The sequence below is a fragment of the Chlamydotis macqueenii genome, chromosome 1 (assembly GCF_036417535.1).
Source record: "Chlamydotis macqueenii isolate bChlMac1 chromosome 1, bChlMac1.mat, whole genome shotgun sequence".
NCBI lineage: Eukaryota > Metazoa > Chordata > Aves > Otidiformes > Otididae > Chlamydotis > Chlamydotis macqueenii.
Genome location: NC_141556.1, coordinates 86,205,980 through 86,222,234, shown reverse-complemented (window position 1 = coordinate 86,222,234; position 16,255 = coordinate 86,205,980). Strand labels below are relative to the sequence as shown.

The following is a 16,255-nucleotide window of genomic DNA, read 5'->3' as shown; positions in this document are numbered from 1 at the left end:
TATTGTAGCAACGTTTTATAAATTCACATTATGTATTAGAATTTCATAAATCATACAGACATGTCCAAACATCTGGGGTAATTATGAACAAGAGCCGCTGGAAATCTTACAGACTGCTGTGTCTGGCTATTAGGGAGCTTCTGCTTTGATATGTGGTGGATACTTCAGCAGAAGAAATAGCTCAACAAAGTACAATTTGGGGAAAAATAATCCATTTTAAGTTTTGAAAAAGCAGCCTTCAAACTAAGGTAAGACATTTCCTTAGCTTCTATGACCACAAAGCCACTCAAACAAGCAGCATTGCATGATTACTCACTAGCTCACTGATTTAACTTTGATCTTTCTGGAAAAGGACAGGAAGACAAACTGCTGAAATCAATTCAGAGGAGAATTGAAACAGAGGAGAAGAGAAACAGAAATGTGTCTGAATGGTCCAGAAGTAGGAGACAGGAAGGATACTTATTTAGCTGGGATTGCTATTCCTAGGAGGGTCACAGGTTCCTATAGGTATTTAAGGCAAATCACCTATTCTTCATGCCTCAGCTTCCCAAAGTTTCCCAGTCTCCTGCAAAGCAGGAGATTTTTTGAGATTACTTCTTAGTGATTTTTCCCAATTTTTACAAGGACTGAGGAGTTGGGTATTTTGTTGTTCTTGTCACCTGTACTCACTGAGCATCCCAGAAATTCCCTGTTCTTCACCTGGAATACCCCCCAGTTTCGTATGTGTTGCAGACGGAGTGATGCACTTCACTTATAAGAGAGAAGTGACAATATATTTTATTGACATAAACCAGCAATTTAACAAAGTTTGAGAGCAAATGGTAAATGCGACAGTTCTTTAACTTTGATGGCAAGGTACACTGGATTATTAATGGAAGAGGGATAGGAGAATGGGGGTGGTAGAACACTGAAACAGGTTGCCCAGAGAAGTGGTGGAAGCCCCATCCCTGGAAACGTTCAAGGCCAGGTTGGATGAAGCTCTGAGCAACCTGATCTGGTTGGAGATGTCCCTGCTCCTTTCAGGGGGTTGGGCTAGATGACCTTTGAAGGTCCCTTCCAACTCTAACCATTCTATGATTCTATGATTTACCGCACAGAGGACAGGGTCAGACAAAACTGTCAGGGAGATCTTCCCATTGAGTATTCAGAAAGGACCCCTTTGCTTTCTAAACACTTTCTTAGAGAGGAGTCCTGGTGCAGCTGGATCCAATTCTAGTCCCAGACCTCATCAACAGTTTACATCTAAAGGATTATATATGTGCAATCAATCTTTTATGTCACTTAGCTAAGATTTCGAAGTTTAGCATGCTGTTAGTCTCTTACCAAGAATCTGTTGTGGCAAGGAATCTCTCAACCTTGAGCAGTAACCTTGAGAGGTGTCCCTACCCAAGGGGAGACGCTGGCATGCAGCATGCTGCCGTGCAGGAGAATTCAAAGGGCTCTTGGGCTGCTCACTATTTATGAAGTAAGATAATTGGCTTATAGTCATATTTGCATACCAACAGCAGATGTTCATTTCTGCCAAATTTGGCATAGGTTGGACATTGATCAGCACCGTTATTACATGGGCACATCACCGTAAATTAGCCCTTGGCTATTGTGCTGTTACCAATCTCCCCCAAATCCACTTTAAGCCAGATGCTGCCATCACGATGGCGTGACTGCCAGTTGTGGTTATCACTTGAGCAGGGTTACATGAAAAGGTGAGGCTAGAGGAGGGGGGAAGCACACCATCACAATATGCCTCAGTCTCCTTTCCCTTTCCCAGACCAGGGTTTATCCGTTGCTCAACTGGATACCTTGTTTTTCCATGCTCTTGTTGCCTCTCATGCTCCCCTCTTGCCCATACAAATGGGAAAAAAACAATGGAATTCTGACCCCTGGAGATCATGGATGAACTTATATCAGATGTGCATTTTCACAGATCATTACCCAGCGTATATTATCTCAAAAGCAAAGGAGAGATACAGATACTCAAGAAGATGTGCAGCTGGATCTCACAGAAAACAGTGCAAGAAGGCAACTATAACCTTTCCCCTGGAGTACCCCTGTCAAATTCTTGCAGACTTAAGTTCTCTCAGTGACTCCCAAGAAAAAGGCAGTAGCAAAAATAGTCAAGAACAACTCCAGAGAATACCCACAACACAAGGGTCATCTTCTCTCTGAGTGAGCATCATTTTAGAGCTGCTGCCCTGCAGTCAGAGCTTTATTTCATATATAATAAAAAAAAATCCATCCTGACATTTTGTTCTGTAAAGGTTCCTGGGCTCTTTTTTCCATGAGACTGGTGATTGTTTTCCCTGTCTTTTGAATATGGCATCATATAGACAACTTATTTTTGCCTCCCTTGAAACCACCTGGAGTTTCAGTTTGGGTAATCTAATGGTAGTTTTGCGACAGGTGAGCAACTGCCACATGCCACTGCAGAACTGGAAACACTTTAGGGGTAGGCAAAGCAATCTCTATATAAAGTCCATAAGTTGCTTTCAGTGATGGGGAGTATTTAGTAGTTACAGACAAAGGCAGAAAAACATAACACACCTGGTTTCTCCAGCAACAATTTTAATATTCATAGAATCTCACTGATGGCAATGGGCATATGCACAGTGTACTCAGCACAAAGAACCACATCCTTCAAGAAAGTCTAGTGCCCTGCAACCTTGCCACACAGTAGAGTACAAAAGTAGACTGCAGCAGTCATGATATTGTCAGCACTTCAAACAATAATGTTTGCTATCCTGAGATTTCCTGATATTATTAAGGCTTCATCCAGTAATAAGATTTGGAAGACCTAGAATGTCCACAAAGGCGTCCCACAAGCTGCTTCGTTAAGTTTTGATGGTACCACCAAGAACTCATCAAACAGTATGGTGGATTTCAGAAGTGCTCATGATGAAGGTTACATGGTCTGCGTGTTTGAAAAGCCTTTGGGACATCATCAAAAGCTTTAGATATGATTTGCTGTGTCTGGAAACGTATATGCTATCAGTGATTCTTCAGCTAGTAGGACAGCAACATTTAGAGCCTATCCTCCTTTGCTATCCCTTTGATCCAGTCCACATAGTTGAGGACCTTGGTGTAGAAGCCATAACCTTCCGCACAGCCGATACCCCAAGAAACAATACCGGTAGCCACCCAGCGACCACTTTCTGTGTCTAACACTGTGAAGACACTCCCACTGTCCCCCTGGCAGGTATCCCGTTTGATTGTGAGGAAGCCAGCACAGAACATGTTCTCAGAGAAAACTATAGGTAAATGTCTCTTCTTACTGTCCAGCCACCTCTGACACTTCTCTCGAGCAATCGCTGGTAGGCCCACATACTTCAAATTATTTGAAATAAAGTTTTTTTCCACACCAAAGCCGCTCACGTAGCCCATGTGCCCATCCATGTAGAACGTGGTGTTGGTAGTATCAGGGAGACAGATGGGCAGTACCGTAGGGCCCAGGGTTACTGGGTGTTTCAGCTCCAGCAGGGCTATGTCCCCATCGAAGTTGTAGTAATCTTCGGGGTTGTAATCTGGATGGATAAAGATCTTACGTACAGGGTGGTTACCCAGCTTGTGGAGCTCTTCTACATCGGTGTGGCCAAGGAAGATGTTTGCCTTCTCTGCTAGCTGGTCCAGGCTTACGTTATTCCCTCCTAGCCCTTTGGGGAAGATGGTGTGGGCAGCGGTCAGGATCCAGCGATCACCCAGAAGCGCACCGCCCCCTCGTCCATGGATGCTAGTCAGAGCCTGCCAAGGGAAACTGCCTCTACTTGCTGACTTGCCACCCAAGATCCGCTGGACTTCAGCAATGGGATTGTCCGGCTTACCACACACTGTGGAGAAATGCAAGGAGGTCATGACACCCTCTGTTGCCGTAGCTTGTCTCTCTCTTTCCTACACCATCACTGTTTGATTTCACCTTATTTTTGCCTTCCTGGATAGATTTCCCTGTCCTCCCTCTCTGATACCATTATCCTCACTCCCCTCCCTGCACGTTGTCCAGGCTTTGCACTGACTGTAATTGCTAAACACCAGACAAAGTCAGAGTTTTTTACTGACCTGGCAAGCAGGCAGGAATCCTCACCTGGTTGTCTTGATCCACCCACGTTCCCTCAGGAGAGCAGGTGAATCTGTCTGTAGGATGAGAGGCAAGTGAATGAAACCCAGGCCTGCAGGCATGGGGTGTGAAGAATAGAATAGAAATAGAATAGAAATAGAGATAGAAATAGAAATAGAAATAGAAATAGAAATAGAAATAGAATAGAATAGAATAGAATAGAATAGAATAGAATAGAATAGAATAGAATAGAATAGAATAGAATAGAATAGAATAGAATAGAATATTTTCAAGGGGTTCCTCTCTCTAAGGTGTCTCACATGCTGCACTGAGCCCTTCCATCCCAAAGGCACCCTTTCCCAGGAAAAGCCGCCTGTGGTTTAGTCTGGAATGTCTCCATCTGGGATAGCATGTACATCTCAAAGCATCCCAGTTCCAGATGACCAGTAAAGTTCAGACACTGCTTCTGTAGAAGAAAAGCCTGAAGAGCCAACTGAGTGAAGCCTTAACTTCACTCAGTCCACATGCTCACGGAGCACTGTTTGACCTTACTGAGTCCAAAGAAGGGAGAGAAGTTAAGAAATGGATGTCAGATTCAAGTTTCTGGTCTCTATAGTTTGCAGAGAGAAGGACAAGGTGGTTTATTCCAGAAACAGGAAAAAGATGAGTCAGTTACTGCACATGCTCGGTATCTATTCCTGAGGCTATACTGCAGGTCAGCTAACTCGCATGTCAGCTCTCAACACAAACTCCACTACCTCCAGAATTCTTGCTTTTCTTAGAAAGTTTGTGCTGGTGACTAAAACTAATGTATATATAATTTATCTGACACTGCAGTAAATGCTTCCAAGAAAGCATTTACTGTTCTCTTTTAAAATCAACTAAATCACAATGACTGCCCATCAGAATTTGGCTAGTGCTGATATTTACTTGCTCCTGATGTTCTTCTGATGAGATTGAGCTCTGACTCTTTATGAAGGAGTTAAACTCAGAGGCAAGAATAATTAAATTCCACATTAGTACCAACTTAAAGGACTCCTTAGCTGCTTGCTCCTGGCCCCAGTGCTAGCGTGTCACCTCTCTCTGGCATGCTGCACAACTGTGCGTTCATGCTGGCAACCGTATCCGTTTAAAAATCTGAATTTTTTCTGTGGAGGCTAAATGAGCAGCCAAAGCAAGAAAAATTTTCTGTATGTATGCTATTTAGCCCTTAGGTGTCTCTGCTGCAAAACAATATTCCAAAGAGGTGAACAGCGTTACAGTGGAGTGGAATGTGAGTTTATTTATTTGCATCTGTAGCAACACGGACCGGTGTGGTGAGGTTTCAGAATTTTGGTGATTCCCAGAGACCACATCTCAAATTTCAGTGAAAAAATGAAATCCACTAGAGGAGAATAGATTATGACTACAGATGAGAGAATAAGACCTTCTGCAAAAGTTAAGGAGAGCATGGAGGAGAGATGTGATGGACTCTGGGAATGAAGCGAGGTGGGAACAGGCTAAGATAATAAGCCTCAGGAGCTATGCTGCAGAACCAAGGAAAGTTTGGAGAGCCTTCACGGGAGGAAAGCATGAGCCCTAAGCCTGGAGAGCAGAGACAATTCTAACAGGAAATCTGAGAGGGCTTTCCATGTACAGACTTCAATGTCTGTGCGGGATTAGGACTCACCGCCGCCTGCTCCGGTGACAATGTGATAATATGGCTCATTGCATCGGTATGTGATTACTGACTGGTAGTTGTTGTTTGCAGGTTTGTTAACGTAGCTGAATGCCCCATTTTTCAGGTCTGCAGGGTTGCCACAGTTCACAGCTACAAAAAAGGAAAACAAAAGAGGTGAATCAAAGGCAGCCTTACTGCCTGCAGGTTTAGGCTCCACTTGGATTGTGGCCATGATGTGAAGGACCAGGTAGTGCAGTGGGCAGAGAGATGTTCCAAAATGGATCCCAGACTGGGATCTTTTGCTTTTAGATGTCACCACATTATAGCAAATTTTTAGTAGTATTTTATGAGTTTTTGTAAGGGAGGAAAAACATTTACGTTTTTGTAAGTGGACAAATGTAATGAAAGTCAATAGTGGACCACCACAGGTCCTTCCAGTCAGCATATCCAGGAGTCTATGGCCACAGACAAATTGAGTCATAGCAGCTGAACTCCCCATCTTCTTGAAGGGGGAAAGCCATGGCAGGGGGCATAACCTCTGTTCTCAGATCACTCACTTTCACAGCGGGGCATGGATTGATGCCAAGTCCCATCAGCCTGGCAAACAGCCGTGAAGGACAGCAGCTTTCGGTTGCCCTGCGTGGGAGAGAAAAAGCATCTCTGTTAGTTGTACAGAGCCTTACATTCCCTTCCCCACATTAAAATATTATTCTATCTGCCCATTTTTCCAGTGCTGTCTGCTAGTTGCCCCTCTGCAGTCTGTTCCCATTACTGTCCTCTCCCTTCACTGCCTTCCCTCTATCCTATGTTTGCCACAGGCTACATATTCTTCATAGCAGGCCAAGATAGCAGCAGCCAGCAACCATAAAACCGTGACAAGTCTGAGGCACTATTGCGCCCAGTCCTGGCAATAGTATGGCCAGGAAGGCAGGTAATATCTTCTGCTTCAAGTCTGATTTCATACCCTTCCACAGAGATATTCCTGTTTACCAATATTTCCTGGGATCTTTGTCTCTCATCTTCTACCAGGGCTTCGTGAAACAGTAATTGCATAAGGAAGGGAGCTAGGAAAGGAGAAAACACTGGAAGAAAGCTGACAGAAGCAAGGAAGAAACAGAAATTGCAGGAGGTTGCCATGAGTGAAATCTCCAAAGAAAGTTTTACTGAAAGGTGAAAGACTTACACAAACTGAAGAGAAGCCAGAATATGGCTGAAGGGAGTGGGGTGGAGAAGGGATCTCACCTCCATCAGGTTATACCCAGTCTTGCAGCTGACAACGATATAATCCTGAAATTGATACACAGGCTGCAGGTCTCTAATGATGGTAAATCGATCCCATGGGACAGGCCGTGGGCACCGTATTTCTGTTGAGAGAATGGGACAAAGTAAGTTGGTATTAACAAATGGTATAGGTAGGCTGTAGTAGACTCTGGGAAAGAAATGTCTTACTCTCCGAGGTGTAGTGGATCTTCCACCCACGGCTGAACCCTGACTCATCGGTGAGGAAGAGTATGTCCACCTCATTGCTGTTGGTTTCAATGCTGCCAGGTGACTCCCTGCCACAGAATTCACCAATCTCTCTCCCCCGTGCTTGGATCTGATGAGGAAAACATGTATCACAGGGACAGAAACACACATGCCTCTGCCCCAGTATCCCTATTTCGGTCCAGACCAAGTCTGCCACAGTTTCTGTGATGGCGAACAGGGCTGGTTGCCTGACCCATCTTTGCTGATGTCTGCACTGACAGATTAGAACAAAGGGCTGACCTACCACAACCTCTGCTTCTCCCTTATCACGGGAATCAGAGCTATCAACCCCTTCAAATCCTGAAATTAAATCAAAGGGAGATAAAACTGGAAGAAGGACGATTTTTTTTTGGCTCCACTCACAGGGGCCTGTGACCCAGAGCTTCTGACCCCAGGACAATGGCAATTAAGTGCACTGAAGGAGGTACAAGGTAAGAGCGCAGTCCTTCATGCTGGGGCATTCTCTTTGTACCGATCCCATATTTCTCATCTGAATAGTGGCGTCCCCACAATTCCCGTCCAGGTCTGGCAGCAGGGCTGGAAGTAGAGTTTGCTAATCAACAGTACCTTGAGCTGGTCATAAGGGCAGTGGACCTGCTGGTGCTCATCAATCTCAAAGGGTTCTAAAAACCTGAGGATGATAGACAGGCCCCTTTGCAGACGGATGCTGTAGTTACACCTGAGGTCTTCAGGATAGGGCTGGGGGTACTCAGGGCTGCTCAGGTACCCAGAAGTCTCTGTGAACAACTCACTGCTGCATTCCACTGGTGTATAGGAAGAAAGCAGAGGTCACATAGTGGAGCTGTGTCTTCTGCAGTCCTGTCAGCTGCTCCCTAAGTCACTTTTCCCACCCTTCCTGGGTGAAGGGCTCCCTCCCTGGAACACTCTGATCTTTCAAAATTTCAATTTACCTTTGCAGGAGTGGTGGTCACTCTGAAGCTGGTAGCCAGTCCGGCAAGAACAGAAGTAACCACCCATGTAGTTGTGGCAGAAGTGCTGGCACTGAGGCCTTTCGTCATTTTCAGCAGCATTGTTAGGGTCACATTCATCAAGATCTGAAGACACAGGAGATGCAGGGACAAGGGGAGGAAAGTGTTAAACCTCTGTGCTGTACACTGAAAGTACATAGAGGTCCTTGCTTAGAGTGTCTCTGTTAGCCTGACACAGGAGGAGGAAAATTGGTTGGAGCCACGCAGTCTTCTTTCTGCATGCTGAGGGTATTGCCTACTCACCCACAGCTTGGTAATAAGCCAGGAAGCCCCTGTAGGGAATCACTGTGCCGTTGTCTTCATTGGAGAAATCGGAGTGAAATGCCAGGTGCATCCTGTTCCCCTTAGACACAAACTCCTTTCTTCCTGGGTGATTGCCTGTGGTGGACCCAAGCTGTCCACAGTATCGGCCCAAGTTCTTCTTGTCTGCTTTGATCTGTCAAGGTGAAGGGGAAATCACTGTAGCTTTATAAGATTCAGTCTGCTCAGTGCATCACTATTACCCAGCCATGAGTTGCCAGTACCTGCTCCACCCATTTCTATCTTTAACTCCTTCCCTTTCCTTTGTAGGAAGCATGAGAGGAGGCCTGGTGAATGAAGAGCCATTGCACATGGAGGCCACTAGATTCCCACCTCCGGCCACCCCTTGGCCCAGGTATCATTGTGCATACCTTAACATAGTCATAGAAGCAGGACTCAGATGGCTCCAGGTCAAAATGTCTGAAGGTCAGCTTCACAACATAGCCTTTTGGAACGTGGATATCCCAGACGCTGATGTTATCGTTGGGATATGGCTTGGGATAACCGGGGGATTTGATCTCCCCAAAAAGCCTTCTTGGGACTGGACTGGAACTGATCACTCCAAAAAAGAGGAAGGCCCACAGGAGGAAAGGAACATGCCTGTGAACATGGCAAGTAAACTATGACATTGCACAAAATTAGGTAATCCAAAATCAGGGGAGACTTCATGAGTGACTGTCTAATGGAATCCAAACACAGGAGGCCTAGTTGCAGGTCCAACTTCAGGCTTAGATCACTCAGGAACAAAGAGGACAGCTGCAATGAAGACACCAGCACTACCCAGGTTCCAGCAAGGCACTGCGACCCAGACAAAGAGATTCATCAACCCAGGACGCTGTCTGAAAGAGCACAGGTGAATTCCCTGAGCAACGTCTGCTTGTTCCCAGTGGCCGAGAGGCTGGGTTCCTCGGAAACAGGGGACATTTGGTTTCCTTTGGCTCTGGGCCAGCAGGTCATTTCTGGTTGTTGCTAGTGTAGGATCTTTGCCTAGTTCGTGCGGTTGATCTCAGGCTCAGTTTGCTGAGGAGCAACCCTGCAGTGCCTCCTGGGCAGCCCTCACGCCTCGATCACTCTCCTCCAAAAGTTGGCACTCTTTTTTTTTTTTTTTTTTTCCTTTCTCATTCTACTGATCTTCCCTCTGGGGAATGGGACTGTCAGCGTTCCTCCAAAACAACCTCTGACCTCGTGAAAACGTCAGCCAGGAAGACCCTTCTTCCTCAACCCTACCTGCTCGAAAAGCCTGCAGAGGGGCCCGAGCTTAGCCCCTCTGACCTCTCCTCCCTCCGGGAAGGGTCCCACCCCGCCAAAACGTGCCTGTGCGTCCTCTCCTCCCCAACAGCCCCCACTCACATGTCCGTGCGCTCCTCTGCACCCCTGCCCCGTCCTCCCTGCTGCCCCGGCCGCAGTTGCGCAGCGGGGACCAACGGGCAGCCCGGGGGCCGGCCGGGTGGGTGGGTGGGGAGAAGCGGAGGGAAGGGAGGACGGGAAGAGGGAGCTCCGGCCGCCCGCGGCCTGGGCCCGGTCCAGGCCCACGCAGCCCGGCGGCTGCTGCCCTCTGGTGCCAGGCCGCTGCGGGCCTACCCGCTGCCCCCGGCCCTGCAGCTTTCGCGGGGGGCTCACCAGGCAGGGGCGATCCGTCTCTTCTGGGCCAGGAGGCGGGGAAACGGCTGCTGGAGACCCTTCCAAAGGTTTGGTCTGCGATCCGCAGCGGCTGCTCTGAGTTTGTGCCCCTCTTCCGCCCCCACCAAGATGTCCTCCTGGGAAGTGCCCCCCTCACTCCTTCTGGGCAGGTGTCTGGTGTATGAACAAGACCAGAAATTTTAGTCTTAACAATTAAGTTTGAATGACTTAACTTCAATAAGTTTTAAAAAATCAAACTGTAAAAAAAAAAAAAAAAAGCCATGTGTTTTCTGTTCTGGCTTGCTGAAGAGCACTTCAGAGGTTTTTTGGGGGATGGGAACCGGGAGCCGCTTCAACAAATGCAAGAAACCACATACATGTGAGTTAAATACATATTAAGACAAATGAACAAACCTATAGAAATAAAAGCATCCTGAGAACATGTCCCTTTCCAAGGACCCTTCTTGCTGTTTGTTTCACAAGCATTTTTAGGAGAAACAAAACAGATAGGGTAACACCTTCAGTATTTAACGGGGAAATGAGAAAAGGCAGAAACTTACATTTTGGGTTTTTATGAACATAGTGCCCAAGACATACATTGTGTGCCACCAACTTTGTGAAATGTAAAATTTCTTGGCTTTCAGACTTTGGTGTAAGAGGTAGAACATCATCTTAGTGTTTTCCCTTAGAATTACGGTGGCTTCAGAGAAATTAGCGAGCTTCTTGCACTGAAATTATAGGGAATAATTCACAGCTACAAAAACATGTTGAATGAAGATGAAAATAGTGTTAAGAATGAAGAAAGCATCTTTGGGATATTTATGGAACTGTACTAGAGAACCTGCTCATCAAATGTCTTTGAATTATTATCTGAAAAAAAATTACATAGATGTGTAATTAGTGCCTCCGTAAGAAGCCCATATGGCCCCACACATCAGAATGAAGATTAAGCGGGGGACATTACCCCAGTACTTCCTGACATCCAAATATCTCCTCTGCCTCATGAACACACTTGGACAGGCTCATTGCTATGCTGTGCCATGCCAGAGCAGGTTCTGCTGGCTTACTGTCCCACCAGAAGCTTTTGCTCACCACATCTGGAAAGTAGCTAGCAAGCACTGTAAACTGCTCTCCAAGAGATCTGTTATGAACAGGTCACTGGTGGGAAGAGTGTTCCCTGGCAAAGCATGGATAGACAGAGATTATTGAGGATCATTTTTAAGAAAGCTGATTATTTCAGTGTGTTCTTGACAATCTTCTATCCAGAAGGCACTACCAGGAGTTCCCTGTGGCACTTTCAAGGCACATCTCCCACATCTTAATTTCCTCCCCCCGACCTGGCAACACCATGTGGGCTACTAAGAGAGTACTTCAGCTGGCAAAGCAAGGGTGGTTAGCTGGGGACGTGCCTAACTGGAGCAGCCCACCTCTAAGGCATGTCCCACAGACCCTCCTGATTTGAACAATACAGCTATGCCCTCCATCCTCCTCCACTGCTCCCACTGGTGGCGTTCCCCTTCAGATGCTCTGTGCAGTCCCCTTCTTCATGTTAGGTAGGAGACAGGAAATATCTTGTACCATTTTTGCTTCGGGAGGATGTCTGTGCCTTTCTTTGCTTAAGGGCAGAATGCAGGTAGGACCGTGGAAGACATGTAGGACCACAGAACACCAAAACTAGGACCTGTTTGCTGCCTACTCGGCTCAGCTGGGTTACAAGAGGACAATAAATCCAGACAATATCAGAGCAAAGTAAAGAAATGGTGCATCTTCAGCCAGTCAAAGATGCCAACATCCTGTCATGTAGAGAGACTCCTGTTCTGAATACAGCATGTTGCAGGAGGTCATTGGAAAGAAACCTGCTCTACAGCCTCAGAAGACATGAGACCATCCTCTGATGTGCAGACCCTCTCATCCACTGAGAAGATGATGAGTTGGATACTTCATCCTCAAACCTGAAGCAAGGACAGAGAAATACCTCTGCTGGGCCTCCTACAGCTACACCACCGCCCCTGCAGTACACTAGGGCCACAGACCCAGTCTCACCTGTAAACACTGAGCTGCTTTCACAGGGTGCTCTACCTTCAACCCCTTGGTTTGAATACTCATCACAGCCTTTTGGGGACACTCTGCCACTAGCCCTAGGGCTTGGGCTTCACACAGCTAGGCCTCTGCTAATGTCTTGCCACTTTTTCAGACAAATCATGCCACTCCTGCAGGTCTGGCTGATATGGAGAAGATGACCTACACCTAAAGAAGGCTCAGGACTCTAAGACTAGGACTGCCCCCTTGTACGAGATCTTGAGCAGCAGCAGCATCCTGGTAGTCTGTTTCTGTATCTTCTAAATCAAGGAGTGTAATACCCCAGAAGGGATGTAGTTCTGCAGCATTAGCCACTCAACAAGGGGCAAGAACAAAGACAGTGTCCTCCCAATGTCACGCTTTATCCCCTGCTTTACACTAGCATCCTCACCTCCCACAGGCTTGTGTCTCAGTGATATGGTACTGTTGTGCAAAGTCACCATCTGACTTTGGCGTCACACCTACAGCATGATTATAAAAGAAAAAAAAAAACAGTAAATGATTAGTGCTGGTAGTTACTAACTGAAGCCCTAGATAGGCTGGAATACTTTCCCTTATGATTATTAGGACTGTGGACCACATTAAGTGGATATGAATCCTATCTATGGTTCTGGCACAAGCGGATGATTCCTGAAGATGAGAGGCTGTCATGGATTTATGATGGCAGGCAACCAGTCAGCATATCACCTCACAGGCTTATGTGACAATTGATGGTTAGCATGCCAGTGGAAGAGTCTGGCTAGCCACCTGACGGCAATAGCTCTCCACCATCGAACTAGAAAGTAGGCTCAGAAACGGAAAGTTTGTACCAGCTTTTGGTGCAGGGCCTGAAATTGCTGATCACACAGTCTGCAAGACACCAATCTGGAAATGGTAAAGTGAGCTTGGTGTTGGGAATCAGAAGCAGCTTGAAAGGGCTCTCATTGTATGGAGGAGTACGAAGAGGGCAACAGTTGAACCAGCTTCAGCTGCTGTCCATCAAAGCTCTGTCTTTCACAACCTTGTGATACAACAAAGATAGTGTAGAGGCTCCCTATGACAGAAGGAATGATGAGTTGTGGAGGTCGGCATAGAGCTGATAAATGACATGCTGGATGGCACGGCTATGATTGCTTGCTGGGTTTGGTTGTGTCCCACCCCGTGGTACTCTTGCACTGTGGATATTGACAGGGTATCTTACACCAGGAGGAGAGTCCGAGCCTTCCTCACCCTCGGCACCCTCTCAGGAGCGCAGTGAACATGGGGCTGGTTCCCTTGCCCTGAGATCTCACACCATTACACTACATGGCAATCCTCGACTCTGTAGGACAAGTTTTGGTTTCCACCCGTCTTGCTCGGGAAAGTGGCGTCCCCAGGGGACAGGAGAAGACAGCCGGTGTTGGTGGCTGCGGAAGATGGGGCAGCCTCAGCCACCCTTGCTCACTTGGGCATCACCTCCCGCTTCCTAGGAGGAGCCGGGGGGGGGGGCACCGCGGGGTTCGGCTTCGGCGGGGTGGGGCCGAAGAAGCCCGGGAGCTGCGGGGGGGGAGGGAGGCGGGCCGGTCGTGGGGCAGCCCCCGCCCAGCTCCTCCTCGCCCCACTCTTAATCTGAAAGGAGCCTCCGTGCAGCCGACGGCCCATCGCCCCCCCTCCCCTCCCGCCCCAGCTCACCCCGGCCGGCTCCTCTCCCCGCCTCCCGCCGGCCCGGCCCCGCCGTGACCCCCGTCCTATCCCATCCCGTCCCATCCCGTCCCATCCCGTCCGGTCCCGTCCCGTCCCCTGCTGGGCGAGAGCCGAGGCAGAAGAAAAGAGGCTGCTACAGGGGCAGGGAGGGTACTCGGCTCGCTCGGGTCTTGTTTCTTTTGTCATTCCGGGGCAGTGGGGAGCCAGGGTCCCATCCGGTCATCCATCCCGGGGAGGGCTCACTTCACTTTCTGGAAAACCTGGACGCAGACCTCGTCTTCAGCAGTCATGCGCTGGGGAAAGAGAGGAGGACAAAAGAGGGGTTTAGGCTGGATCCCCTACTTCTCTCCCCCGCCGCCCCCAGCTGCTGCCACTGCTTGGAGCTTCACAGGCCGCACGCTGCCGCACGCCCTTCCCGACCTTCCCGATGCCTCAGGCTGCACGGCAGAGGATAGCCACGTCCTTCATTAACTTTTAAACCTTGGAGGCGGATGTTTGTGTGAAGTGGTGGCTGCCCCCTGAGGCGCCGGGGCTGAAGTCTGAGAGGAGCTGGAAGGAAGCCACACGGCTGGCTCACAGCCCGCAGCGCCCGCGCTGTCTGCCTCTGTGTGTGTGTGACCCCTCCACTGCCACCGGGATTTAGCAGGCTGTGCTGGACCCCTCCTCACCAAATGCAGCCGGTCCCCCTCCAGCCAGTGCCTCCAGCCTCGGTTCCTCTTCTCTCCTAGCTGCTCGCACACCAGCTGATCCCCCTCCCAGGAGACAGTTGTCTGAAAAAAAAGGACGAGAGGGGCAGACTTGGTCCCAAAACAAGCCGGTCCCAGCAACAGAGGTTTCCGGCGACAACACTGACTGTTCCTCTCAGACACATTTTCAAGTGCCGTCCCTGATCTGGTGTCTCTTTGGTGGCTCCTCGGGACTGATGCTCTTTGTGGGAGGTGAACGACCCTCTGGTTTCCAACAGAGTACAGCCAAGTGGGCTGACGTTGTGGCTTCTCAGGGCTTTGCTCCAGAGGGTAGTACCCAAAGTATTGGGTTTCTGGCTGTTTGGTGCTCATCCCCCTTTGCTGAGAGTGATTTACTCATAGAACCACTAATTCCTGGACCTGCATGGGCACGCCAGCTCTGGGCTGGGCTCTCATCTGGCTGAGCAAGTCCCTGAACTTCTAGTGCACCCCAGTGTGCCATCAAAATCTTGGGCTTCTCACCTGGCACTTGCGCCCATCCACAGGTCCCAGGTCTTCCTCAAACTGGACTCCCAGGTCAAAATCCATAACATAGTCCCGCAGGGAGGTGATGGTGCGGATGACCATGTGATCTCCCGTGTGGATGATCTCTTTATCAGGCTTCAGGAGGCAGACTAGTTTTCGTAGGACCACGTTGATGTCTGAGGGACGGGAGGGAAGGGGAGATCGGTGGGCGACCTGGGCCTCTTCTCTAGCAGCATCCCCGCAGAGCTCCTCCACTCTTAGCCGGGCAGCCCCGACCACCGTGTGTCCTCTCCCCCTCCCACCACAACGCAGAAGTGATGACCGGAGGGTTCCCAAGCCCCTTCCCGACTTCTGCCATTTTTGGAGACAGAAGGGAGCAAGAGGGGAGACAGGAGAGGGATAAGGAGGGTGGGTGGCGTTACCTAAGGCGCGCAGGTAATTGTCCATGTTCTCCTGGGAGACGAAGCGGTAGTAGCCGGTGAGGTTGGGAGGCATCCCGGGGCAGCGGGACTGGGCCGACGGCGAGAAGGAGAGAGGGCGAGGAGCGGGACGGCCAGGCAGCCGGAGCAGGGGCCGAGCTCGCTGGCCAGAGCCGGGGAGGGGGGCGATCCCTCTCCTGCGGGGCGGGGGAGGCTGCGGGGCAGCCCTGCTGCCGGAAGCCCCGCTGCTGTAAGAGTCCCCGCACCGAGGGGCGCGGAAGCGGCCGGGACTGGGACGGCCCCTGCCTCCGGCATCTCCGCCTCGGCCGGGGCGGGCGTGAAAGCCCCGCTCGCCTTCTCACCCCCCGCCCTCCGCGGGGGCTCCTGCTCTTAAACTCTCGGCTGCCGGCCAGCGGCGAGGGTCCGCCACCCCCCCCCCGCCCACCTCCCCCGGCCCTTTCCCGCACCATGACGCTGGTGGCTGCGAGCTTCCTCAGAGCAGTGCCCCAGCGCACGCTCCCCCCCAGCCACCCCCGTCGAGGAGGCAGGCGGGCAGGTGCGCCCCGCCGGGGCGGACAGGCGGCGGGTCCGGATGCGGTCTGCAGCCCCTCGCCGCCCACCCCGATCTCCACACCCCAGCCTGCTCCTCCCGCGCCCCCCCTGCAGCTGCGAGGATGCTCCGCGGGGCGAAGCCGGTTTTGAACCCCTCCCCACCCTCCCCCAAGTCGTCGCCCCTCTCCGCG

General features: G+C 49.8%; 2 protein-coding genes across 3 annotated transcripts; both read right to left on the bottom strand.

Annotated features, from left to right (window-relative positions):
- Nucleotides 1-2,545: 2,545 nt before the first annotated feature.
- On the bottom strand, nt 2,546-10,256 carry C1R (complement C1r). 2 transcript variants are annotated; one of them, XM_086767197.1, is made up of 11 exons: nt 10,142-10,256; nt 8,893-9,121; nt 8,465-8,657; nt 8,144-8,287; nt 7,800-7,996; nt 7,155-7,302; nt 6,948-7,069; nt 6,263-6,341; nt 5,715-5,855; nt 4,048-4,122; nt 2,546-3,821 (listed from the first exon to the last, which is right to left on the bottom strand). In XM_086767197.1, the coding sequence occupies exons 3-11, from the start codon at nt 8,553-8,555 to the stop codon at nt 3,019-3,021; spliced, it is 1,800 nt and encodes a 599-aa protein (XP_086623323.1). In that variant the 5' UTR covers nt 8,556-8,657; nt 8,893-9,121; nt 10,142-10,256; the 3' UTR covers nt 2,546-3,018. The 2 variants fall into 2 exon arrangements, with proteins under 2 accessions (XP_086623323.1, XP_086623240.1); XM_086767114.1 differs by lacking the exon at nt 10,142-10,256 and adding an exon at nt 9,872-9,950.
- A 3,768-nt stretch (nt 10,257-14,024) lies between these two features.
- On the bottom strand, nt 14,025-15,925 carry RBP5 (retinol binding protein 5). Its single transcript, XM_086767011.1, has 4 exons — nt 15,516-15,925; nt 15,091-15,269; nt 14,551-14,652; nt 14,025-14,175 (listed from the first exon to the last, which is right to left on the bottom strand). The coding sequence occupies exons 1-4, from the start codon at nt 15,586-15,588 to the stop codon at nt 14,122-14,124; spliced, it is 408 nt and encodes a 135-aa protein (XP_086623137.1). The 5' UTR covers nt 15,589-15,925; the 3' UTR covers nt 14,025-14,121.
- Between the last annotated feature and the right edge of the window lie 330 nt (nt 15,926-16,255).

Excerpts from the sequence above, each read along its gene's own strand:
- C1R (XM_086767114.1), bottom strand. Across the intron at positions 8,658-8,892 it reads GCTTCTATGACTATGTTAAG|ATCAAAGCAGACAAGAAGAA; the intron begins GTATGCACAATG and ends TCACCTTGACAG. Across the intron at positions 7,997-8,143 it reads TGACCACCACTCCTGCAAAG|TGGAATGCAGCAGTGAGTTG; the intron begins GTAAATTGAAAT and ends CCTATACACCAG.
- RBP5 (XM_086767011.1), bottom strand. The coding sequence starts at position 15,588 with ATGCCTCCCAACCTCACCGGCTACTACCGCTTCGTCTCCCAGGAGAAC. Across the intron at positions 15,270-15,515 it reads CAATTACCTGCGCGCCTTAG|ACATCAACGTGGTCCTACGA; the intron begins GTAACGCCACCC and ends CCCGTCCCTCAG. Across the intron at positions 14,176-14,550 it reads AGGGGGACCGGCTGCATTTG|CGCATGACTGCTGAAGACGA; the intron begins GTGAGGAGGGGT and ends CTCTTTCCCCAG.